Source organism: Salvelinus fontinalis, chromosome 38 (genome assembly GCF_029448725.1).
Source record: "Salvelinus fontinalis isolate EN_2023a chromosome 38, ASM2944872v1, whole genome shotgun sequence".
Classification (NCBI taxonomy): domain Eukaryota; kingdom Metazoa; phylum Chordata; class Actinopteri; order Salmoniformes; family Salmonidae; genus Salvelinus; species Salvelinus fontinalis.
This window is the reverse complement of record NC_074702.1, coordinates 3,896,757-3,923,264: the sequence shown is the minus strand read 5'-3', so window position 1 is coordinate 3,923,264 and position 26,508 is coordinate 3,896,757. Positions and strand designations below refer to the sequence as shown.

Below are 26,508 nucleotides of genomic sequence, written 5' to 3'. Positions count from 1 at the left end.
GGACCAGGGTGTGGATCCCCCCCATTAGGACCAGGGTGTGGACCCCCCCATTAGGACCAGGGTGTGGACCCCCCCCCCATTAGGACCAGGGTGTGGACCCCCCCATTAGGACCAGGGTGTGGACCCCTGGAGAGGAGAGAGGGCTAAACCATCCAAAAAGGTGGTCTACAGCGGTGGTCTGTCTGTCTGTCTTTTGGTTCTAGGGTGTATTGGTTTTGTTATAGTCACCTGATGCTGTGATCAAGACAACACACTCCCTCCTGAGCCAGTGACTGGCAAGCAGGTACAGGAAAAAAACTTTAACTCAGTGAACACAACTGCACAAAGTGACTCAATTAGTTGTGGTTTTTAACAAACTCACTGACAGGCCTGTAAAAGGTAGTAGGGTGAGACTGAAAACATCCCAGCAGCATCAGAAAGAGGCAGACATGACGTAACGGCCCAATTCTAGTTAGGCCAGATAGAGAGAGACCCCCTCGCTATGTCCAGACTCCAGACTGCATGGGCCAGCCAACCACAGGACAGACGGTGATCTTTATCATCACACAACACGCCTTCCTTAGGCAAGACAGGAAGTGACGCCCCCTGTACCCCTTCATTACCCCCCCCCCCCTCCCCTCCACCCTCCCACATTTATTTCCACCAACCAGTCAGTCAGTCAGCTATCCCAGCAGCCTCTTCCCCCTCAGCCCAGCACACGGTTGGACAGCGTGGAGTGGCAAGGTTCATGATGACATGTTTATGGTGGGTCTGAGCAGTGGGGGACACTGGCCAGAGTCCTGGTACCACTTCCACAGAGGAAATTAAACCACAGAGTCAAACTGCACTTTACTGGTTGGTAGCCTGTTCTCTGCTGCTACTGCAGGCTTAAATAACACGGCTGATTGTACAATGACTGAACCTCAGATGTGAAAATTGACTGAAAACACATAGGCAATGCACACACACAGGCACGCACTCACATGTACATACAGGCATTGACACACACACAGATACACTCTCAACCCAAAACCAGATCCCCTAGTGAATGTGTAATATCAACACAGCCTGCAGGCTATCTGCTACAGCTCCACTACAGTATAAAGACAGTTCTGTTATTGAGTCAGACTACTACAGCTCCACTACAGTATAAAGACAGTTCTGTTATTGAGTCAGACTGCTACAGCTCCACTACAGTATAAAGACAGTTCTGTTATTGAGTCAGACTGCTACAGCTCCACTACAGTATAAAAACAGTTCTGTTACTAAGTCAGACTACTACAGCTCCACTACAGTATGAAGACAGTTCTGTTATTGAGTCAGACTGCTACAGCTCCACTACAGTATAAAGACAGTTCTGTTACTGAGTCAGACTACTACAGCTCCACTACAGTATAAAGACAGTTCTGTTATTGAGTCAGAGTTAGTCACCTCCTGACTGAGAACAGCAATGAGAGCCAGAGCAGTGACTGACTGGACTGGTGTCAGCCGATGTGTGTGTTACTGGTAGGGGTGACTAACTGACTGACTAAACTGTCTGCAGCAATAGTGTAACACGGGGGAGGGGCGAGGGGTAGGGGGGGTAAATGTAATTAGGTCCACCAGGTGCAGAGATCGGGGCGCCAGTTACTGCTTCCCAAATTTATTATTTCCGCTCAGCAGATTTTGGGGGGTGCATTCCTCGAGCCCCTAAATGAACCCCCTGTGCAGAGAGCAGCTACAAACACGCCCATTGTTAGAGCAGGCAGACAGAGAGACAGACAGAGAGGCAGACACAGAGACAGACAGAGAGGCAGACACAGACAGGCAGACACAGACAGACAGACACAGACAGACAGGGAGGCAGACACAGACAGACAGACAGACAGGGAGGCAGACACAGACAGACAGACAGACAGGGAGGCAGACACAGACAGACAGACAGACAGGGAGGCAGACACAGACAGACAGACAGACAGGGAGGCAGACACAGACAGACAGACAGACAGACAGACAGACAGGGAGGCAGACACAGACAGACAGACAGACAGGGAGGCAGACACAGACAGACAGGGAGGCAGACACAGACAGACAGACAGACAGACAGACAGACAGACAGGGAGGCAGACACAGACAGACAGACAGACAGGGAGGCAGACACAGACAGACAGGGAGGCAGACACAGACAGACAGGGAGGCAGACACAGACAGACAGGGAGGCAGACAGATTGTCTGGGGCTCACCTCCATCCCTGCCAGCCTGAGACACAGCCAGGGCTACATAACCGAGGATAAGGCTCTCTCTCTCTGGTCCTACACTGACCTGTCTCCCATAGAACACACAGAGAGATCTGAGCTGGGACAAAATAAACCCACCATTGGTCAGTTTAACCACTACTAGACCACTACAGGACCATTGGGGAGCTTACCGTAACATGGTGGTTGGGCTGAAATTGGCCTTAAAGCTCCTGTTATTCCCCAGTCAGTTTTAGAGAGCCAGTCCAGGGCTAAGTCCCAAATGGCACCCTATTCCCTATATAGTGCACTACTTTTGACCAGGGCCCTAGTAGTGCACTATATAGGGAATAGGGTGCCATTCAGTATTTAGTTCAGGATCCATTAGCACCTGTTGTGATAAACCCTGCTGAGGGTTGGCAGGGGTTAATGGACTTAGTGGACCGGCCAATATTCACATTAGGGGCTTAAGTCTGTTTTCATATCAGAGTTGAAATATAGAGTTTGTAATTAGGGGAAACGTAGGCAGAACCACTAAACAGACTCCAGTGAAGCCACACCACCTTGCAACATATTCACTGGAAATGGTGTTGAAGTTGTAATAGACCTCAGCATTTATGGGCGGTGGCAGCCTCGAGGTTAGAGAGACGGGCCAGTAAGGGTTGAAGGTTTGAATCCCAGGGCTGATGGGAGAATATCTGGCTATGTCCTCAAAACACTTGAAAAGTACTGAAATTAGGACAATGGTACATTTCTTTACACGCTCTATGAGCAGGAACCAGTAACTTTCTTTACACGCTCTATGAGCAGGAAACAGTAACTTTCTTTACACGCTCTATGAGCAGGAAACAGTAACTTTCTTTACACGCTCTATGAGCAGGAACCAGTAACTTTCTTTACACGCTCTATGAGCAGGAAACAGTAACTTTCTTTACACGCTCTATGAACAGGAAACAGTAACTTACTTTCTTTACACGCTCTATGAGCAGGAAACAGTAACTTTCTTTACACGCTCTATGAGCAGGAACCAGTAACTTTCTTTACACGCTCTATGAGCAGGAAACAGTAACTTTCTTTACACGCTCTATGAGCAGGAAACAGTAACTTTCTTTACACGCTCTATGAGCAGGAAACAGTAACTTTCTTTACACGCTCTATGAGCAGGAAACAGTAACTTTCTTTACACGCTCTATGAGCAGGAAACAGTAACTTTCTTTACACGCTCTATGAACAGGAAACAGTAACTTGCTTTACACGCTCTATGAACAGGAACACATTCAGTAGATATATCCAGTCACATGATTGTATGCTTGTGAAAAGCATCACCTCTTTAGGGGATCAGGAGAGGGCTGTATGTATCTAGCGTATCAGTGTAGGAGTGCTGATCTAGGATCAGGTCCTCCATGTCCATGTACTCTTATTCATTGTGATCTGAAATGCTAAACTGATCCTGGATCAGCTCTCCCACCGAGACGCTTGATCCATACAGCTCTTCCAAATGGGTGGCAGGTAGCCTAGCGGTTAGAGTGTTGGGCCAGTAACTGAAATGTCGCTAGTTAGAATTCCAGAGCCAACCAAGTGGGAAAATCTGTCGATGTGCCCTTGAGCGAGGCACGGAACCCTAAATTGCTCCAGTTGATAATGGCCGACCCTGGCGGCGACCACAGGGTGTCTCAGGGGGAGTTGGGATATGCCAAAAACACATTTACAATTCACACATTCGTATAATACACACTTGAAATAGGACAAATACGCACCCACTGTTTTAGCACAGGGGCCTCTCATCAACGACCCACCGCTGCCCCCTACTGCTCACAACCCCAAACAGGAGGCTGGCTCCCGGCTGGAACATGGAAGGAAAATATGCGGACAAGAATGCCTTGTGAGCTTGTTTTCCAGGCCCCTTCCCTAATTATACAGCAGAATGTGTTTGAGAGCAGCAGGCCACCAGATGAGGAGGAAGAAACGCCTGATCAAGTACCCTCGTTGTAATCCTCTTGGCAGGATGCGGCAGATTTCACACTCCTGTGAGGCGAAGGCGGGCACAGGGCAGCAGACCTAAGAGAGGGATCAGTGAGTGTGTGTGTGGAGAGGCAGGGGAGCTGCTGAGTTTTTCCACTCTGGGCAGTACTAATTGGCTCGTTATTCCCCAATAAGTCGTTGGAAGTGTTGGGAGCCCCCTTCCTTGGGCTAACACCTTGGACACATGCACAGCACACAATCAGAGGGCTAACGGAGGGATATCGGATATTAAAAACCGGGCTGGGCAGGACTGAGCTCGGCACGACTGGGCTGGGCCTGGTACTGGGGGTTATGTCTGGGGGCTAGGTTAGGGCTAGGAGTTGGGCCTTGGGTTATGGCTGGGCTAGGGCTGAGGGTTGGGCTGGGGCTTGGGTTGGGCAGGGGGTTATGGCTGGGCTGGGTCTGGGCGGCTGGGGCTAGAGGTTGGGCTAGGGTCTGGGCGGCTGGGGCTAGAGGTTGGGCTAGGGCCTGGGGGTTGGGTTGGGCAGGGGGTTATGGCTGGGCTGGGTCTGGGCGGCTGGGGCTAGAGGTTGGGTTGGGCAGGGGGTTATGGCTGGGCTGGGTCTGGGGCTAGAGGTTGACATGGGAGTGAAAATGCATTCCTGTGCCGTCTTGTCCTGTCAAATGTTTTCCCGTACAGTCCCGATCCCGCAACAGTTCTAACCCCCACAACTTTTCTGTCCTGATAAAAAATCCCTCCCTTTCTGTCCTGTCCTCATTTTAATGAGTATAAATACCTTCCTCTGTTAGCTGCTCCACTCTGTCTGCTGCCCCCCTCCCTGCACTCTGCTGTGTGTGAGTTTCCATAGCAACTGACTCATTTTGGGCTGCTCATTAGATGAGAGAGCAGTTAGTCACTGTTAGCTAGCTACTTTTCGTTGCCTGTCTAGCAGATAAAGGCCAATTATATATATTTTTAATTAGGGATTGAAGACTGAAGAAATCGTGTTACTGTTCAAAAATGATGTGGCCTTCTAAAACTGCTTATAATACAAAAATAACTCTGTTTAAAAAGAAATTCCTGTACTTCCTGTGGACTGACGATCTTGTCCCGAATTTGACTCTAGAATTTCAACCCGTTCCTGCAGGAATTCTGTTCCTGTGTCAACCTCTAGCTGGGCCTGGGCCAGGGCTTTCTATGGGGCTGGGCAAGAGCCTTTGCTTGGGCTGGGCCAGGTTGGCTTCCATATGTTAGCAGTATGGATCCCTAGGATGGTGGATTGATTGGGTCAGAACCTGCAGATATAATGTAGGCCAACGTGTAAAACTGGAGCATATGTAGTGGATATTTTCTAAATCCTTTTCAAGAGAGGCTAGTTTGACTGTGTAGTGCTCAGTAAATGACTATCTAGAATGTCCTTCAGCTTCCTGGTGATATAGAATTCCTCAGGTGTTGTATTCTAGGAATGGCCCTCATATTCCAGCTGTCACTGTGTATTGTGGCAACCTGAAGTGTTGCAGGCAGTTTCCCAGCATGTATTGTGGCAACCTGAAGTGTTGCAGGCAGTTTCCCAGCTGTCTCACTGTGGCAACCTGAAGTGTTGCAGGCAGTTTCCCAGCTGTCTCACTGTGGCAACCTGAAGTGTTGCAGGCAGTTTCCCAGCATGTATTGTGGCAACCTGAAGTGTTGCAGGCAGTTTCCCAGATGTCTCACTGTGGCAACCTGAAGTGTTGCAGGCAGTTTCCCAGCTGTCTCACTGTGGCAACCTGAAGTGTTGCAGGCAGTTTCCCAGCTGTCTCACTGTGGCAACCTGAAGTGTTGCAGGCAGTTTCCCAGCTGTCTCACTGTGGCAACCTGAAGTGTTGCAGGCAGTTTCCCAGCTGTCTCACTGTGGCAACCTGAAGTGTTGCAGGCAGTTTCCCAGCTGTCTCACTGTGGCAACCTGAAGTGTTACAGGCAGTTTCCCAGCTGTCTCACTGTGGCAACCTGAAGTGTTGCAGGCAGTTTCCCAGCTGTCTCACTGTGGCAACCTGAAGTGTTGCAGGCAGTTTCCCAGCATGTATTGTGGCAACCTGAAGTGTTGCAGGCAGTTTCCCAGCTGTCTCACTGTGGCAACCTGAAGTGTTGCAGGCAGTTTCCCAGCTGTCTCACTGTGGCAACCTGAAGTGTTGCAGGCAGTTTCCCAGCTGTCTCACTGTGGCAACCTGAAGTGTTACAGGCAGTTTCCCAGCTGTCTCACTGTGGCAACCTGAAGTGTTGCAGGCAGTTTCCCAGCTGTCTCACTGTGGCAACCTGAAGTGTTGCAGGCAGTTTCCCAGCATGTATTGTGGCAACCTGAAGTGTTGCAGGCAGTTTCCCAGATGTCTCACTGTGGCAACCTGAAGTGTTGCAGGCAGTTTCCCAGCTGTCTCACTGTGGCAACCTGAAGTGTTGCAGGCAGTTTCCCAGCTGTCTCACTGTGGCAACCTGAAGTGTTGCAGGCAGTTTCCCAGCTGTCTCACTGTGGCAACCTGAAGTGTTGCAGGCAGTTTCCCAGCTGTCTCACTGTGGCAACCTGAAGTGTTGCAGGCAGTTTCCCAGCTGTCTCACTGTGGCAACCTGAAGTGTTACAGGCAGTTTCCCAGCTGTCTCACTGTGGCAACCTGAAGTGTTGCAGGCAGTTTCCCAGCTGTCTCACTGTGGCAACCTGAAGTGTTGCAGGCAGTTTCCCAGCATGTATTGTGGCAACCTGAAGTGTTGCAGGCAGTTTCCCAGCTGTCTCACTGTGGCAACCTGAAGTGTTGCAGGCAGTTTCCCAGCTGTCTCACTGTGGCAACCTGAAGTGTTGCAGGCAGTTTCCCAGCTGTCTCACTGTGGCAACCTGAAGTGTTGCAGGCAGTTTCCCAGCTGTCTCACTGTGGCAACCTGAAGTGTTGCAGGCAGTTTCCCAGCTGTCTCACTGTGGCAACCTGAAGTGTTGCAGGCAGTTTCCCAGCTGTCTCACTGTCAGACGGTGGACACATCTCCCTCTGTTGTTCAGACTAACTCAATGTAAATATCTGCTCCCTCTCTGCACCAACAGTCAAATTAAACTAATAAAGGCTTCTGAAGAAATACAACTAAACATTTTGAATGTATAACAATCAAACTAGGACCCCTGTGAATACTGGGGAAATGCATGGGATTTAAAATGTTATCTGAAATAGATAGTTTAGGCCTAGATTGTGTCATTACTAATACAATGAGTTATTCTACAAAATTGGACATTCTAAACAGCATTATGGAGGCTACAGCCATATCACAGCTAAACAGTGGTATGGTTAGGCTATCACAGGAGGAACACTTGTTGTGACTGGAAGACCCCATGTAGCCTATCCCTGACAGACAACCCCAAACCCCCCTCAGTCTCTATGGAGTGAAAGCGTACCCAGATGTGCTTCAGCCCAGCTTGAACAAAACAGGGAATCAGGTGCCCGACTGAGGGACTTGATGATCCAAAAAGCATTCCTCAGTCTCTCTCTCTACCTCCTCCCTCTCTCCATGCCTCCCTCTCTCCATGGGGGGGGGTCAGCCCTATAGCCTCCCAGGCCTAGCAGAGAGAACGCAGGTCAGCCATATAGAGCCTCCCAGGCCTAGCAGAGAGAACAGGGGTGATCAGCCCTATAGCCTCACAGGCCTAGCAAAGAGAACAGGGGGATCAGCCATATAGCCTCCCAGGCCTAGCAGAGAGAACAGGGGTGATCAGCCCTATCGCCTACCAGGCCTATCAGAGAGAACAGGGGTGATCAGCCCTATAGCCTCCCTGGCCTAGTAGAGAGAACAGGGGGATCAGCCATAGAGCCTCCCAGGCCTAGCAGAGAGAACAAGGGTGATCAGCCCTATAGCCTCCCAGGCCTATCAGAGAGAACAGGGGGATCAGCCCTATAGCCTCCCAGGCCTATCAGAGAGAACAGGGGGATCAGGCATATAGCCTCCCTGGCCTATCAGAGAGAACAGGGTGATCAGCCATATAGCCTCCCTGGCCTAGCAGAGAGAACAGGGGGATCAGCCCTATAGCCTCCCAGGCCTAGCAGAGAGAACAGGGGTGATCAGCCATATAGCCTCCCTGGCCTAGCAGATAGAACAGGGTGATCAGCCATATAGCCTCCCTGGCCTATCAGAGAGAACAGGGGTGATCAGCCCTATAGCCTCCCAGGCCTAGCAGAGAGAACAGGGGTGATCAGCCATATAGCCTCCCTGGCCTAACAGAGAGAACAGGGTGATCAGCCATATAGCCTCCCAGGCCTAGCAGAGAGAACAGGGTGATCAGCCATATAGCCTCCCAGGCCTAGCAGAGAGAACAGGGGGATCAGCCATATAGAGCCTCCCAGGCCTAGCAGAGAGAACAGGGGGATCAGCCATATAGAGCCCCCCAGGCCTAGCAGAGAGAACAGGGGTGATCAGCCCTATAGCCTCCCAGGCCTAGCAGAGAACAGGGGGATCAGCCCTATAGCCTCCCAGGCCTAGCAGAGAACAGGGGGATCAGCCATATAGAGCCTCCCAGGCCTAGCAGAGAGAACAGGGGGATCAGCCATATAGAGCCTCCCAGGCCTAGCAGAGAACAGGGGGATCAGCCCTATAGAGCCTCCCAGGCCTAGCAGAGAGAACAGGTGGATTTTTCATTACCCATCTCCATGCAGCCAGTCCATTATCTACATCCCAAAGGCACCCTATTCCCTTTATAGAGCACTACTTCTGACCATGGCCCATTGGATACCCATAGGGCTCCAGTCAAAAGTAGTGCTCTATGCCTCGTCACCACGCAAAATGAACACACACCAGTAAAACTAAAGCACGTGCCCCCAATTGTATTTGATCAACACACTTACAAATAACACAGCATTACAGCACAGCATTACGATATGGCCTAGTCTACACAGCATTACGACATGGCCTAGTCTACACAGCATTACGACATGGCCTAGTCTACACAGCATTACGACATGGGCTAGTCTACACAGCATTACGACATGGCCTAGTCTACACAGCATTACGACATGGTCTAGTCTACACAGCATTACGACATGGCCTAGTCTACACAGCATTACGACATGGCCTAGTCTACACAGCATTACGACATGGGCTAGTCTACACAGCATTACGACATGGCCTAGTCTACACAGCATTACGACATGGGCTAGTCTACACAGCATTACGTTATGGGCTAGTCTACACAGCATTACGACATGGCCTAGTCTACACAGCATTACGTTATGGGCTAGTCTACACAGCATTAAGATACGGGCTAGTCTACACAGCATTACGACATGGCCTAGTCCTACACAGCATTACGACATGGCCTAGTCCTACACAGCATTACGACATGGGCTAGTCTACACAGCATTACGACATGGGCTAGTCTACACAGCATTACGTTATGGGCTAGTCTACACAGCATTACGATATGGGCTAGTCTACACAGCATTACGATATGGGCTAGTCTACACAGCATTACGTTATGGGCTAGTCTACACAGCATTACGATATGGGATAGTCTACACAGCATTAAGATATGGTCTAGTCTACACAGCATTACGACATGGTCTAGTCTACACAGCATTACGACATGGCCTAGTCTACACAGCATTACGACATGGGCTAGTCTACACAGCATTACGATATGGTCTACACAGCATTACGATATGGTCTAGTCTACACAGCATTACGATATGGTCTAGTCTACACAGCATTACGATATGGTCTAGTCTACACAGCATTACGATATGGTCTAGTCTACACAGCATTACGATATGGTCTAGTCTACACAGCATTACGATATGGTCTAGTCTACACAGCATTACGATATGGTCTAGTCTACACAGCATTACGATATGGTCTAGTCTACACAGCATTACGATATGGTCTAGTCTACACAGCATTACGATATGGTCTAGTCTACACAGCATTACGATATGGTCTAGTCTACACAGCATTACGATATGGTCTAGTCTACACAGCATTACGATATGGTCTAGTCTACACAGCATTACGATATGGCCTAGTCTACACAGCATTACGATATGGCCTAGTCTACACAGCATTACGATATGGCCTAGTCTACACAGCATTACGATATGGCCTAGTCTACACAGCATTACGATACGGCCTAGTCTACACAGCATTACGTTAAGGGCTAGTCTACACAGCATTACGTTAAGGGCTAGTCTACACAGCATTAAGATACGGCCTAGTCTACACAGCATTAAGATACGGCCTAGTCTACACAGCATTACGACACGGCCTAGTCTACATAGCATTACGTTATGGGCTAGTCAAAACACAGCATTACGATATGGGCTAGTCTACACAGCATTACGATATGGGCTAGTCTACACAGCGTTAAGATACGGCCTAGTCTACACAGCATTACGTTATGGCCTAGTCTACACAGCATTAAGATATGGGCTAGTCTACACAGCATTAAGATATGGGCTAGTCTACACAGCATTAAGATATGGGCTAGTCTACACAGCATTAAGATACGGCCTAGTCTACACAGCATTACGTTATGGGCTAGTCTACACAGCATTACGTTATGGGCTAGTCTACACAGCATTAAGATATGGGCTAGTCTACACTGCATTAATGCAAATATATTGAATTTAGATTTCAGTGTTCCCTCAACAATTTTTGGTAATGGCATTTTTATAAATGAAGTGATAAAGGATGTGGTGGAACAAACTAGACAGAGACCTAGTCATTAAACCAATGTCCTCTAAAAGTAGCAAATGGTGCCATGATTACAACTCTGCCAGGACTTCTCCCTGCATTCCACCCAGTGACATGTTTAATTTCCCGTAGCGTGGCAGCCATGAACCTACAGTGCATTCTGAAAGTATTCAGACCCCTTCCCTTTTTACACATTCTGTTACTTTACAGCCTTATTCTAAAATGTATTAAATATAATGTTTTCCTCATCAATCTACACACAATACCACATAATGAAAAAGCAAAAACAGGTTTAGACATTTTTGCAAATGTACTCAAAATAAAAAACTGAAATACCTTATTCACGTAAATATTCAGACCCTCTGCTATGAGAATTGAAATTGAGCTCAGTTGCATCCTGTTTCCATTGATCATGGTTGAGATGTTTCTTCAACTTGATTGGAGTCCACCTGTGGTAAATTCTATTGATTGGACATGATTTGGAAAGGCACACACCTGTCTATATAAAGGTCCCACAGTTGACAGTGCATGTCAGAGCAAAAATCAGCCATGAGGTCAAAGGAATTGTCCATAGAGCTCCGAGACAGGATTGTGTCGAGGCATAGATCTGGGGAAGGGACCAAAACATTTCTGCAGCATTGAAGGTCCCCAAGAACACAGTGGCCTCCATTTTTAAATTGAATAAATTTAGAAGCACCAAGACTCTTCCTAGAGCTGGCCACCCGGACAAACTGAGCAATCGGGGGAGAAGGGCCTTGGTCAGGGAGGTGACCAAGAATCCAATGGTGACTCTGACAGAGATCCATAGTTCCTCTGTGGAGATGGGAGAACCTTCCAAAAGGACAACCATCTCTGCAGCACTCCACCAATCAGGCCTTATGGTAGTGGCCAGAGTGGCCAGACGGAAGCCACTCCTCAGTAAAAGGCACATGACAACTCGCTTGGAGTTTGCCAAAAGGCACCTAAAGGACTCTGACCATGAGAAACAAGATTGAACTCTTTGGCCTGAATGCCAAGCGTCACATCTGAAGGAAACCCGGCACCATCCCTACAGTGAAGCATGGTGGTGGCAGCATCATCATGCTGTGGGGATGTTTTTCAGAGGCAGGGACTGGGAGTCTAGTCAGGATTGAGGGAAAGATTTTATTTAACCTTTATTTTACTAGGCAAGTCAGTTAATAAGAACAAATTCTTATTTACAATGACAGTCTACCCCTGCCAAACCTTGACGATGCTGGGCCAATTGTGCACCGCCCTGTGGGACTCCCAATCACAGCCAGATGTGATGCAGCCTGGATTTGAACCAGGGACTACGCCTCTTGCACTGAGAATGCAGTGCCTTTGACCGCTGCGCCACTTGGGAGCCCAAAGATGAACGGAGCAAAGTACAAAGAGATCCTTGATGAAAATCTGCTTGAGAGCACTCAGGACCTCAGACTGGGGTGAAAGTTCACCTTCCAACAGGACAATGACCCTAAGCACACATCCAAGATAACGCAGGAGTGGCTTCGGGACAAGTCTCTGAATGTCCTTGAGTGGCCCAGACAGAGCCTGGACTTGAACCTGATCGAACATCTCTGGAGATGGCTGTGCAGCGACGCTCCCCATCCAACCTGACACCGCTTGAGAGGATCTGGAGAGAAGAATGGGAGAAACTCCCCAAATGCAGGTGTGTCAAGCTTATAGTATCATACCCAAGAAGACTCGAGGTTGTAATCGCTACCAAAGGTGCTTCAACAAAGTACTGAGTAAAGAGTCTGAAGACTTATGTAAATGTGATGTTTCTGTTTTTTTGGTTTTAATACATTTGCAAAAATGTATTAGATTGATGAGGGGAAAAAACAACTTAATCATTTTTAGAATAAGGCTTTAACGTAACAAAATGTGGAATAGTCAAGGACCCTGAATACTTTCCGAATGCACTGTATCTCATGGTTTTGTTCTGGTCAAGGGGCTCTCTCTGGGGTTCAGCCAAGGGATACGATTGATTTTGGAACAGATTGTTTATCATTCTGGACTGGGGTGATGTCATGGATCTAAAAAGGCAACAAGAGACTGCCTATATCTTGAGCCAGAATCCTGTCAGGCCTGACTGAATGCAGTGGTTGGTTGGAGTCTTTAGGAATGGTTGCCAGCTGATCAGAGACAGGCATCATGTTCACAATGATAGAAGCTTAATCAATATGGGAGGATCTTCTGTTACTGTGACCCTTGAGGGACAACATCATGTGTGAGTGAGAAGAGGTGGGGGCTTGATGTGACCCACATCCAGGTTCATCAATATTCAGTAACTCTGTGCAGCACAACAAGACTCACGCCCACATGTCTCCCAGGGTGACTAACATTCACCTCCACTGTTCTGTACTCCTCTACTGTCTGCTGCACAACTGCATACTCTAGCAGTTTGTGTGAGAGTGAGAGAGACTCACAAATTCTGAATGCAATTATAATGCATGAGTATAACATTGTAACTAAACATAACATGCACTGTGATCTGAGCCCCATGGCCATTGTAATCTCATAGTAACAAGGAAGGCACCGTTAGAACAGTGTAAAAACAGTAATTGTCAACAAACTAAGGAGCTTGATCTTCAATTAGGTTTATTTAAAGCTACTCAAGTTGTCAACAATGGTTCGTTCTCAGTGGTGTAAAGTACTCAAGTAAAAATACTTTAAAGTACTACTTAAGTAGATTTTGGGGGTATCTGTACTTTACTATTTATATTTGTGACAACTTTTACTTCACTACATTCCTAAAGAAAATTGTATTTTTACTCCATACATTTTCCCCTGACACCCAAAAGTACTTGAAACCTTTTTAAATGCTTAGCAGGACATAAAAATTCACGCACTTATCAAAATAACATATTTGGTCATACCTACTGACTTTGATCTGGCGGACTCCCTAAACACACATACTTCATTAGTACAATTCGTCAGTGTTGGAGTGTGCCCCTGGCTAGCCGTAAATAAACAAAAAACAAGAAAATGGTGCCGTCTGGTTTGCTTAATATAAGGAATTTGAAATTATTTACATTTTTACTCTTGATACTTAAGTATATATAAAACCTAATACTTTTACTCAAGTAGTATTTTACTGGGTGACTCACTTTTACTTGAGTCATTTTCTACTAATGTATCTTTACTTTTACTTAAGTATAACAATTTAGTATTTTTTTCCCACCACTGTTCGTTCTATCATTGCGCTGCCTAGATGCAGTGTCTAGCAAGTGTTTGCAACGTAGCTTGCCTAGGCCTAGTGCTGCAAACAGACAGGGCTGCAAATGGCAATAGCGAGAGTGAGCAATAGCTCAACACGGTTCCGTGCGTAAACCTTAAATGCATTGACCAACTGCCGCTCCCGAAGTGCGAGATGGTTCCTAATCGTGCAGTTTGTAGCTATACATTGCAATACTATAGCGTGACAGTATGTAAACAAAATCTAAAGACAAACGTCCCATCAATACCACACCTAACAACAGCGCTGTCAGACGCAGGAAGTAGCTATAGCTAGCTAACTGGTTCGAACCAGCCCTAGCCAGGGCAATTGCAGAAGTGGAGTGAGCACAGATTGACTGTTTCTGTTTGGTTCGTTCAATACTTACCGATGTGGTTATCCTCAATGTGCACGATGAGTTCGGCCAACGAATCGAAGTGGAGTCCGCAACCACCGAACCTACAAATGTTAGAGAAGAAGGAGGCAGCGGCGATGCCTGTCATGGTCTAAGCTACCTGTACATTGAATATGTGGGCCAGTGAGGGGAGTCAGCTACAGACACCAGCAGGCAGCGGCGCTAGCAGCTGGAGCACAAGCATGGGGTGGGAGAGTGGAGCGAGAAAGAGCAGAGGGGCTATGTTCACGTGCTAGTCGGAACTGGGGAACTCGGAAATTTCGATTAGCTAATTTGTTGAACGCGGAACGTGAATAACTACAACCAGTTAGCAAGTCGAACATTTCCGAGTTTCCTAGTTTAGACTAGCACTTGATTGCGGCAATGGGGCGGCAGGTATTCTACTGGTTAGAGCGTTGGACTAATAACCGAAAGGTTGCTAGATCGAATCCGCGAGCTGACAAGGTAAAAATCTGCCGTTCTGCCCCTAGGAAAAGTTAACCCATGGTTCCTAGGCCATCATTGTAAAAAAATAAAATTTCTTAACCGACATGCTTAGTTAAATAAAACAAATACAATAATAAATAAGGACAGTGACAATATTATTGCCTGTTGAGCACCCCTTAGGTAACTCACTTTATAATCGACGTCAATAATATACTTGACGTATTGCGTTGCAATATTGTGAATTGTAGGCCAGAACAGTAGGCAACACATTTCTAAAACACAATACCTGTTTGAATTATGTGATAGGGTAGTAGGAACCTTACTTTTGGTCATTGTTTCCCCTGGGATCCTAATTAGGGAGGGTCACTTTAAAATGTTTAAAACGGGTGTGTTAGTCAGAGGGAGAATATTACCATCTGAGTAAATACAAATAAATGACTAATAAATTGAAGCATCATTTTATTTGGTAGTAATATAAATAACAATACGTCATACAACGTTGCTAAACGCAATATACACTAAAAGTATGTGGACACCTGCTCCTGCAACATCTTATTATAAAATCATGGACATTAATATGGATTTGGTCCCCCTTTTGCTGCTATATCAGCCTTTACTCTTCTGGGAAGTCTTTCCACTAGATGTTGGAACATTGCTGCAGGGACTTACTTCCATTCAGCCTCGAGCATTAGTGAGGTCAGACACTGATGTTGGGCGATTAGGCCTGGCTTAGTCGGCATTCCAATTTATCCCAAAGGTGTTCAATGGGGTTGAGGTCAGGGCTCTGTGCAGGCCAGTCATGTTCTTCCACACTGATCTTGACAAAGAATTTCTGCATGGACCTCGCTTTGTGCACAGGAAACGGCTGAAACTGGAAAGGGCCTTCCCCAAACTATTGCCACAAAGTTGGTAGCACAGAATCGTCTACAATGTCATTGTATGCTGTGGCGTTAAGATTTCCCTTCATTGGAACTAAGGGGCCTAGCCCGAACCATGAAAAACAGTCCCAGACCATTATTCCTCCTCAACCAAACTTTAGTCTGTACTATGCATTCAGGCAGGTAGCATTCTCCTGGCATCCACCAAACCCAGATTTGTCCATCGGACTGCATTGCGTTTGGTGATCTGAGGCTGCTCGGCAATGGAAACCCATTTCATGAAGCTCCCGATGAAAAGTCATTGTGCTGAAGTTGCTTCCAGCGGCAGTTTGAAACTCGGTAGTGAGTGTTGCAAATGACAGGCAATTTTTACACACTTAAGCACTCGGCAGTAGCCAAATCCACTAATTTGAAGGGGTGTCCACATACATTTGTATATATATAGTGTATAGGTTCATAAAAACCGCACAAGCAAAAACAATGTTACAAACAAATAAATTCAATTTCATGAAAACATTAACTTATTCATGTTGAATAGAGTCAAAGGAGGCAAGTTTGCTCAAAACAACAAGCATTTGACATATTTTGCCATGAATAATGTGAGTAAAGTTGCTAAACAGTAACAACAAAACAATATAACATACTTGGTTCATTTCAAATTGATTTGACTTACATTTGAAATTCCTATTTCGGTCAACAGCTTTCCCAGCATCAGACAACTATAGACATGAATGAAATTTTAGAGCAGTGGTGTAATGAAAATAGTATAGACCGTTTTCAGATTTGTCAGACACACAGAAAACGGTCTATCTTGAAAAGCACAGCACTTGCTTCTTATTCAAAGATCTTTTCAACTGTTTTTTTCTTCTTCTTTTCAGCACCAGTGACAGATGTCCAACCAGCATCCCGCATCCTTTTCATTGCAGCGAGCTTTAAAGTACTCCCAGGTGATTTCTGAATGGCAGGGCTCTGGATCTGAAACATTACAGACTAATACTGACCTGGACATCACAGCATTAACTACTTTTAAGTTACAGACTATATTTTAGAAGTTGCAGAGTATAGACTATACCATACAATGCAATATGATATTTCACAACCTATTTCATAATACAGAGGGTGTACTGCCAAGTAAGTCAAGTATTTGGTGTTAATGTAAGGCTGGCTCATTCTACCTTCCTAAATATATCCACTTTTTGATTCTGTGCTGCTGGGACACTTGGCTGCAGGCGGCTCTTGAATGGATCAGTTGCAACTGCAATGCTCTGCCATTATACGGATCAGAAAGACCCAAGTTAGAAGATGTGATATGTAAAGCAAAATTATTTCCACAATTAAATGTGCATGTGCACACCATACAGCTTGCATATAAAGTTATGATAATAAATCCTGAGTTTGAACAAATCCAATGTTTTAAGTCTACCCAAGTTCAAGCAGTGTGTTCATTAGATCTTGAAGCATTATTTACCAATAAATCATTATGTTCCGAGCTGTCAGACTTGGGGTCAAGCTCCAAGGTGCTCTTCCCCCAGGGCACAGATTTCCCAGTGGACGGAGGAGTTCTGATTCTGTAAGACTGTGGAGAAAATCACTCAATCACTCACAAACAAATAGGATGGAGAGAATCCTCTGGGGGAATGGCTCACATATCACAGTCAATAAATGAAAACACAGTTAATGAATACTAAACATAAAAAAATCTATCAACATACTCCAATACCTTAATCCGTGGTGTTGCACTAACTATATTGGTGGAGCTCCAAGATGGAGTTCTGAGAGCTTCGGTTTCCTTTGACGCATGAAACATACAGTACAACGTCAGTTCATCTAATCAATTCTACGGTGCTCATACAACATACAGATCATTTATTATTGAATAGCCTAAGTTATGCATTATGAATACAGCACACAAAATAATCAACCAATTCCAATACCTTAATTCGTGGTGTTGCTGCAACTCTAGTCATGGAGCTCCAAGATGGAGTTTTTGGGGCTTCGTTTTCCATTTCCTTTGACACATCAACAATATCAGTTCATCTAAGGTATTATACAGTGATGATGCACATGGATGTAGTGGAGAAACATTTCAGAAAATGTTTGACCTGAACACAAGCATTTTTAAGAAGTTCATGATCACTTACATTAATGTTTGGAGTCACAACAACTATTTTCTCTGAGGTTTGGGATGGGGTTACAGAGGCTTTTTTTGTCTTTCTCTGACTGTCCTTTGCCAAACGGAACATAGGCATCTTGGCGGAGGAGTATACTTTGGGGATTTCAGAACACTTAACTTCTTTGGACTTTGGCTCAGGCACCTAATATGTAAATATAATTTATTTTAATTTTATTTTTTGTCAGACACTTTTAAACAACACAAACTGTTGTCATGCTCTGATATCTGAATATCTACCTGTTCATCCTGTGTCTTCAGTTGCCTGCTCATTTTCTTTTCTTTTTTCAGGTCTGTAATCTCTTGTAGTAAGCTTTCCTACAACCCAACATGACATCACGACTGAGTAAATAGACAACATTTGTCACCTGACACAGCTTTGTCAGCATGGGACATGACACACTTACCCTCTCGTTCATTTCTTTCTTTAGTTGTTCCTTCAAACGGTCATTCTCAATGTTCTGCTGTGACAGCGCCAATTCCTGAGAAAAAATCAGAAAAATATCCAAGAAGCAGAGGTATAACACTCTACTGAAATGTTCCCAGTTAATCCAATCTCATGTGTATTTCTCTACTATATGGTAGCATACCAGTGATGTTCTATTAGCAGTTGCCTCCATGTCTTTCCTCTTCTTCTCATCAAGCTCTGCATCTTTCTCGTCAACCATTTTGTCATACTGGTTCTGATACCAACAGAGAACTAAATGTTAACAAACACACATGGATAACATTTCATACAACATGCAAGATGGCACGGTGTTGGTGTAATCTGTGGATATTGCCCTAAAGAGAACTTTACCTTATGCTTTTCCATCAAGGCAACCATGTCTGCTATCTTGTTCTGACATTTGATTTCAGTATCTTCCTTACTCTTGATGGCATCTGTTGCTGTAAGATGTAGCTTTTGCACCTGCAGGGATCAACATGTGCAGCAAGTATGTTGCCACATCTACCAGAATGTACCATATTATTAACTTCCAATAAGCACCTTTTTCTGAAGCTCTGTCTCAGATGTTGATTTGGTTTCAAGGTCATCAAGCAAATTTTTACATTCCTCTTCATTTAATCGTTGAACATTTTCTGACTCCTCTTTCAATTTGTTTATCTGTAATGGATGAAAAACCAAGTTGCATCACAACTGAATTACAATGTTGCACTTGTCTTGTAAATTACCATTTAAAGCCACGCGGTACCTCATTTTCAAGTTCACTGGATTTTGCTGTCTCAACTGCAATTTGTTTCTTCAACGTTTTGTTCTGAGAACAAGTGAATGAAAAACAGGTTATAGAAAGCTGAACAGTTTATATTATTGTATAATTCATTTGTCATTTTATAATCGATTTTTTAGTCAACACAAACCTCTTTTTGGTATTCGTCCTGGACTTTAGTTTTACTCTCTAATTTTATCTTCAGGTTGGACAGCTAGAGAGAAAAAGCAAAGTGTTTGATAAGATAATTAAAGACAAAATAATCCAAGTGTAGACATGACGTTGATAATCACCTTTGACTCCACTGCTTTCATTTGTTTATCTTTCTTTGAGAGCTCAGCCTGCAGATCTCCACACTATAGAAATGAAGTCAAACAGAAAATAGTGAACTTTATTTACTATAACTCATCAGTGTGAATATAGAATAAAACAGACGTGCATTTAGATTTGTACATTTACAGTACTTGGCCATATTTTTTTTTTTTTTTTTTAAACAGTGTTAAACTGACATCATGTTGAAAGTTCCAATACAGACATTTTATCTCAATATCAAATATTTTCTGGGTAACAATTAAGTACCTTACTGTGATTGTTTTAAAATAAAATGGTAAAAAAATAAACAAAAATAACTTCTTAGCAAAGAGCAATTTCTCAAGCAATAATTCTGCTAGGACTATGTGGGAGTGGTTTGAGTAGGGAGGGGGAAACTGAAAACTAGCTGTTATTGGCAGAGGTTGGAACACTCTTTCTTATTGGTCTATTAACTAATTTACCACATGGTGATGACATCAGGCAGGCCAAAACTCCATTCCACCAAAACATGCAGAAATTTCAGGCGGTCTTTTCAAACTGCTTTTACACTAAAAGGGCATTATCATAATTTTCACAATTTCACAATATTATTCCAACCTCATTAGACAGTGATTTGCTTACACTTTCTTCAAGTTTCTTCTGCAGATTCTCAGTGTCTTGGCCTTGCTCTTCAACTTTGGCATTTAAGGATTTCAATTCCTCTCTACAGGAAAAAGGTGAATGATTTTGAAAAAACAAATAAATGTTGCTGCATGCAGCAGCATTGTATAATGACTATCATTACTAAAGATTTATAAACAATTAACTCTAACTGACCGTAATTGGTGGTTTTCTTCTTGGAGTCTTTCAATTTCCTTCTTCATCTTCATCTCTTTTGCCTCGCTCTCCTGAATGACAAGAATATTCCCATTACAACACAATACCATGAATTATCAGCAAACTGCTCAATCATTCTATACAGACAGCATCACATGTTCAATTCATACAGACCTTAAGTTGTGCTACCAGAATGTTTGCCTCTGAGGATTCATTCTGAATCTGCTCCAGAATAGTCTTCTTCTCAAGCTGCAGCTGATTGAAACTTGCTAATAGCTCCTTATACTTCACCCTGGAGAATAATTCACATTCAGTATTATTTACAGAGACATGGAGGAAAAATATCCATCAGGTTATTGAAAACTTTATACTTGAACATCCAAGGACTCACTCATGCTGTACAATGTCTGTCTTTAGATTCTCTTTCTCCTTGATGGATTTTTCATCTCTTCTCATTGCAGCAGATAACTGCCCCTCAATCTCTTTTATTTTCCTCTGTGGGATACAACATATTAACAATTTCTTTCCTGGACTCATGTATGTACACGTTTCAAACAAAACATTTAAACACAAATATGCATTGCCAATATTGTGCAAGGAAAATCCAATTAATAGAATGAAACCTCAGTCATATTGGCTTTTTCTTTCAAGTCGTTTTGCATCGTTTCAGCATTTCCAAGAGCCTTTTCCAGTAAAATGTTTTCAACAGAAATGGTTTCCACTTTATTCTAGAAGGGTACAACATATTCCAATATTAAAAGGTAATAAGATTTATGCAAACAATATCCTTATGAATAAATAGCGCTATAAATGTATCTACACAACAATCATCTGAACATCATCTTACCTTAACTTGGTGAATTTCAGCATGTTTCCCCTCAAGCTCTGTGGTGAGTTCTGATGTTCTGGTCTCCACAACTTTAATGGTTTCCTCTAGTGACTGTATGGATTTATTTTTGACATCCTAAAGGCAAGAGTAAAATAATTGCTCTTTCATTAACCTCACCATGGACTAGGCATGACAGTTATGAGGGAAGTGCCAATTTGAGTTCACAAAACATAGGGGACATATAATCTTTACCAATTCATCTTCAAGGATTTGTAACTGGCTGTCTTTCTTTTCTTTCTGTTCTTTGATCTCTCCTAGAAAACAAAACTTATATTTAATCGCTGGTTGCATACAAGCTAAAAACAAATGTCAATGTAAGAAAAATAAAGCAATTGTAACACGAAAGGGTGTGTGATACACTTTGTTTTTTTAGCACAGTCGCAAGTACGAGGCAAAGCCGAGCAATACTTTACCTAATTCAAGGTTTTTCCTGTCAAGTTCCTCTGTGACTGCCGTAAGCTTCAGTTCAAGTTCTTTTGCCCTGAGAAACAAGTTAACATTCAAAGTAATATAAGAATCTTGATTAACATTTTGGGGTTCACCAAACAGGGGACAAAATAGTAACTTTATTCATTTCCCACCTCTGTATCTCAACTGTTAATGATGTCTGAAATTCCTGGGCTGTGGCCTGAATCTGTACAAGCTTGTCTGCTTGTTGATCTTTTATTTTGTTGAGCTCTTCCAAGCTTGAGTCTTTCTTGGCAATGACCTTTGCATTCTCCTCTTTGTTGCTCTCTAATGCTGTAGCAATAGCTTTTCTACTTTCCTATAGAGATTTAATGTAACAATGCACGTTTTCCATTGTCTCATTATGTACTGTCCACAGCCACATAAAGATAAATAACTTAGAATGTAAAATGACCAACATATGCCTCCTTGGAATATTCATGATGAACTGCATAACTTGCGTTTAAATATACTTTTTATTAGCATATTGGAGTACAAAACAACATACTAACCTCACATTCTTCATAGAGCTGTTCTGCACTTTGCAGACTTTCTAACAGAGATTGTTGTTCTTGTTTGGAACGTTGAAGGGCTTCCTGGTGTTGTTCTGTCAAAGGAAATAAGATGTTAATGTTTTTGTCGTAAAATATGATATTATACAGGAGTAAGGAAGTTTCACTTCCAGTAAAATGCATGAAATGGATTTAAAAGTTCACCCAGACCTATTCGGATGGAATTCATTTTACTGAGCGTAATGTAATTGTGCACAAGAACAAAAGACCACATCTGTAATTTTAGTCCTGAATCTGCCATGGCAGGAGAGTAACAATTCCAGCCAGAATAACCAATGTACTCCGATATTACTACTCTCGTTCTTATCGACATCACTGTGTTTTCCGTGACATTAGAGTTTGACAAGTATTGCTTGCAGTTTGAGCAAGAAAACATAGAACTGATTTGATCAATTGAAGCTTAAAACAAAGTGCTGCATATACACTACATTACCAAAAGTATGTGGACACCTGCACGTCAAACATCAAATTCCAAAATCATGGGCATTAATATGTAGTTGGTCCCACCCTTTGCTGCTATAAAAGCCTCCACTTTTCTGGGAAGGCTTTCTACTAGTGGTTGGAACATTGCTGCGGGGACTTGCTTCCATTCAGCCACAAGAGTAAGTGAGGTTGGGCACTGATGTTGTGCGATTAGGCCTGGCTCGCAGTCGGCGTTCCAATGCATCCCAAAGTTGCTCGATGGGGTTGAAGTCAAGGCTCTGTGCAGGCCAGTCAAGTTCTTCCACACCGATCTCGACAAACCATTTCTGTATGGACCTCGCTTTGTGCACGGGATGGGGGGTAAAGGTGACCATACATACACATACTTTTGTATACAGTGTATATTTCATATAACTGGCCTGCCTTTATCAACTTTCAAAGTGAATACTTTTGTTTATACCTTTTGTGCCAGTTAACTGAAATTGAACATTGCCAAATGCATCAGTTTAATTAAACCTAAATACGCAATAAAAAAGTATCGCGGTTTTAGGCTTATTACTACATCCATTTTGAGATTTGTGAATTATTGATATGTAGCCATTGATTCTTGAAGAATATAACATAAATGCCTCATGAGTTTAGTTCAACTGTCGTACCCCATCAGAACCAAAAATATAAGCTTGTTTTACTCTGTTTGTAAACAATGTAAATGTAAACAAACACTATATAGCCTAAAAACATGATTACAACTATAATGTTGATATCATGGATGCGAGAGTGGTTACACTTCTTTAACCCCATCCCTACGTTTTTTTTTTACCAAAACAAGGCATTGTTAGCGTTTCAACTGCTGATTGTCTCTTTAAAGAAACCCTGGCTGTTGATGTAGTAGGCAGTAGATCAATAGAACACAAAGCATCCCTGATCCACTGAGGTTAACTTTGTTGGAGATGGCAAGTTCACTTTCTCATCCATAAACGCATCTCAAGTGCAAATAGGTAATTACATAACCAACGTCTCTAGTAATACTAGTCCCGTCCAAATAGGGCTTAAGACCTAGGCCTAATCAATGAACAAAATGTGCCCATCTTACGTGCTGCCTGTTGTAACCGTTTGCAACTCTCTAGGGTTTCATGGAGGTTGAGCAGGATTGCCTGAAGTTCTTTTTCTTTGTCCTTCATTTTCATCTGAAGTAACACAACCTGTAAGAGGCATTTTCAGTTTCCATAGTCTACATACACAACGCCAAATACTGTTCATATTGTTTGTGACAATAGGTTACCAAAAATGTGTGTTTTAGGAACCACTCAGAGAGGGTGTCCATTACTCTACTCATGTTCAGTCAGTTATAGACCAACCTCCTCTTCTTTCATACTGAATTCTTTCTCAAACTTCTCCTTTAAAACGACAAATTCTTCCAAATCCTCTTTGACTGTAAAATATTCACATCATTGGAGTTATTGTTCTCTTTTTATATACTGTGTAAAGTGCCTAGTGTTATGTTCACAACAACACAATACAAGTGCATTGATGATGATATATTTCAAGTATACATACCTTTCAGCATTTCATGGCGGTCAGTTTCTGCTTGAATACGTAGGCTTTCAAAGGCAGCATTCATCCTCTATAACAATTAATAAAAATGTTTTTACAAATATTCTTCTTCACTAGCATCATATAACTGACGCCATACATGCTGTATTAATGAAGATAACAAATCAATTATATCAATTATATTATTTTTTATCAAAAGAATAGAAAATTATAATATTCACCTGAATAGTTTCACTGTTTTCCATGAACAAGTGATGGGTTTCCTCTCTTTCAGATTCAACTAAGAGAACATAGGTTGGTTTGAGGACAACGTAGACCACAAAATGTCATCATTTCACATTCAGGCAACTAGCATGTACACTTAGGCTGAGTAGTCGGCATGTTTTACTCACATAGATGGATTTTCTCAGCTGATCTTTCAAACGTATCCTTTAGTATATTACATAGGTTCCGTGTTGCATTGTTTCTGTTGGAAAAATAAACATTACAGAAAAAAGCAGAATTTATTTATTTCACCTTTATTTAACCAGGTAGGCAAATTGAGAACCCGTTCTCATTTACAATTGCGACCTGGCCAAGATAAAGCAAAGCAGTTCGACACATACAACAACACATAGTTACACATGGAGTAAAACAAACATACAGTCAATAATACAGTGAAAAATAAGTCTATATACAATGTGAGCAAGTGAGGTGAGATAAGGGAGGTGAAGGCAAACAAAATATATATATAAATAAATAAAAATATAAAAAGGCCATGGTGGCGAAGTAAATACAATATAGCAAGTAAAAAAAAAAAAAAAAGTAGATAGTAGAGATAGAAAAAGTAGAGATAGAAATAATGGGGTGCAAAGGAGCAAAATAAATAAATAAAGTAGGTAAAGAGGTAATAAGAGATAATAAGAGGTAAGAATGATGATGATACAATCTATAGTGACAGTATCATGTTATAATCAAATACATACTTGTTCTGCAGATCATCATTCTCACTGATCTGATCCTCTAGTTTTATGCTGAGGCTTTCATTTCCGAACTAAAACATAAAGGAAAGGAAAAATAGGATATATAATAATAATAATACTTTTTTTTAAAGGACTTTAGCATTTTTACTCTGTCTTTTCAATATAGGCCTATACCTGTACATTTAGTGGTACATACCTGCAATTCTTGAATGGCTTTACGTTGGGTTTCAATTGTTCTTTTGTTTTCTTGCAGCTTCCTGTCTTTTTGCACAGCTTCTGAGTCCACTTTGACTTTCCAATGTTTAACTTTCTGAACTTCTTCAAACAGTTTTGAATACAGCTGACCGGGTTTGCAATTGGTCTAAGAAGATTTAGAAAACCCATGTCAGAACTCTACAGCACAATCTCTGCATAATCACATCAGCGGAGGCTGGTGGGATGAGCTATAGGAGGACAGGCTCATTGTAATGGCTGGAACGGAATCAATGGAACGGAGTCAAACGTGGTTTCCATATGTTTGATACGTTCCATTTATTCCATTCCAGTCTTTACAATGAGCCTATCCTCCTATAGTTATTTCCTCCAGTCTCCTCTGAATCACAGCCTATTATGTAAAACTAATGCTCCTGAGAATTGAGATAAAGGCTAATTTGCTCACATGCGACTAATCTCGGTTAACCCAGAACTAAAGTCTTGCATAATTGATCAGATGCTCGATTAAGTTCTGGTTAAAGAAGTGTTAAGAGAAGAGACAGAACGAGGAGCTCTACCCTCTCTCTTTGCAAGTTACGGGCAAGTCTATGGGCCAAATGTCCCCTCCCCTTCCGAAATTCGACACACACCAAATCTTGATTTTTCCAAATAACCGGTGACAAAAAAAAACAAGGACCGGAACTAATGCTGCTCGCTATTCTCCCACATCCCGTTGTATCATGACAGACCTACGGTACGGTACCATTTATGTTTCCGTAGTCTGTCCACCAGAGATTAACACTCAACTAATATTGGCTTGCTGGTGAGTTGTAGAATGTGTTATCTATCTAGGCCAGTGATATTCAAACTCTTTCAGAAGGGACCCCATTTCTTTAGCCACAATTTCTGGTGACCCCACCCCTCCCCAAATCTGATGACACAACATTAAAATCAGTCTATTTCAATGTTTACATCAACAAATAACCTTAAATTCATTAAATGTTCATATTTCTTATCAATGTATCTTTCCCAAAAACGTTTGTATGTTGTCCCATACAATAATTTGTACTCTTCATTTTTTGTTCCTCCCCAAATTATTATTATTTTAATTGGGGGAACCCTACTCCAATTCCCCCACGACCATGACTTCGAATACCTCTGATCTAGGCTTCCAGTGCATTCAGA

The 26,508-nt window shown here is 43.1% G+C and overlaps 2 protein-coding genes across 2 annotated transcripts in view; both read right to left on the bottom strand.

Annotated features, from left to right (window-relative positions):
• LOC129837864 (juxtaposed with another zinc finger protein 1-like) overlaps positions 1-14,929 on the bottom strand; it is a 40,513-nt gene extending 25,584 nt beyond the window's left edge. Inside the window, exon 1 of the mRNA XM_055904346.1 lies at positions 14,448-14,929. Within this exon, the coding sequence (XP_055760321.1) occupies positions 14,448-14,562 (115 nt within the window). The 5' untranslated portion in view covers positions 14,563-14,929. The remainder of the gene's footprint in view (positions 1-14,447) is intronic.
• Positions 14,930-15,382: 453 nt separating this feature from the next.
• LOC129837095 (synaptonemal complex protein 1-like) lies at positions 15,383-26,467 on the bottom strand. The gene is made up of 32 exons (XM_055903012.1): positions 26,462-26,467; positions 25,328-25,492; positions 25,135-25,202; positions 24,562-24,635; positions 24,391-24,449; positions 24,173-24,239; positions 23,974-24,047; positions 23,709-23,817; positions 22,133-22,227; positions 21,755-21,939; positions 21,587-21,654; positions 21,366-21,427; positions 21,132-21,248; positions 20,908-21,012; positions 20,676-20,779; positions 20,459-20,576; positions 20,285-20,355; positions 20,090-20,171; positions 19,450-19,512; positions 19,308-19,370; positions 19,142-19,204; positions 18,937-19,053; positions 18,748-18,858; positions 18,539-18,631; positions 18,356-18,430; positions 18,189-18,266; positions 17,920-18,093; positions 17,713-17,787; positions 17,499-17,567; positions 17,247-17,354; positions 16,954-17,043; positions 15,383-16,753 (listed from the first exon to the last, which is right to left on the bottom strand). Exons 1-32 carry the CDS (start codon positions 26,465-26,467, stop codon positions 16,613-16,615), a joined length of 2,949 nt encoding a protein of 982 aa, XP_055758987.1. The 3' UTR covers positions 15,383-16,612.
• Positions 26,468-26,508: the final 41 nt, after the last annotated feature.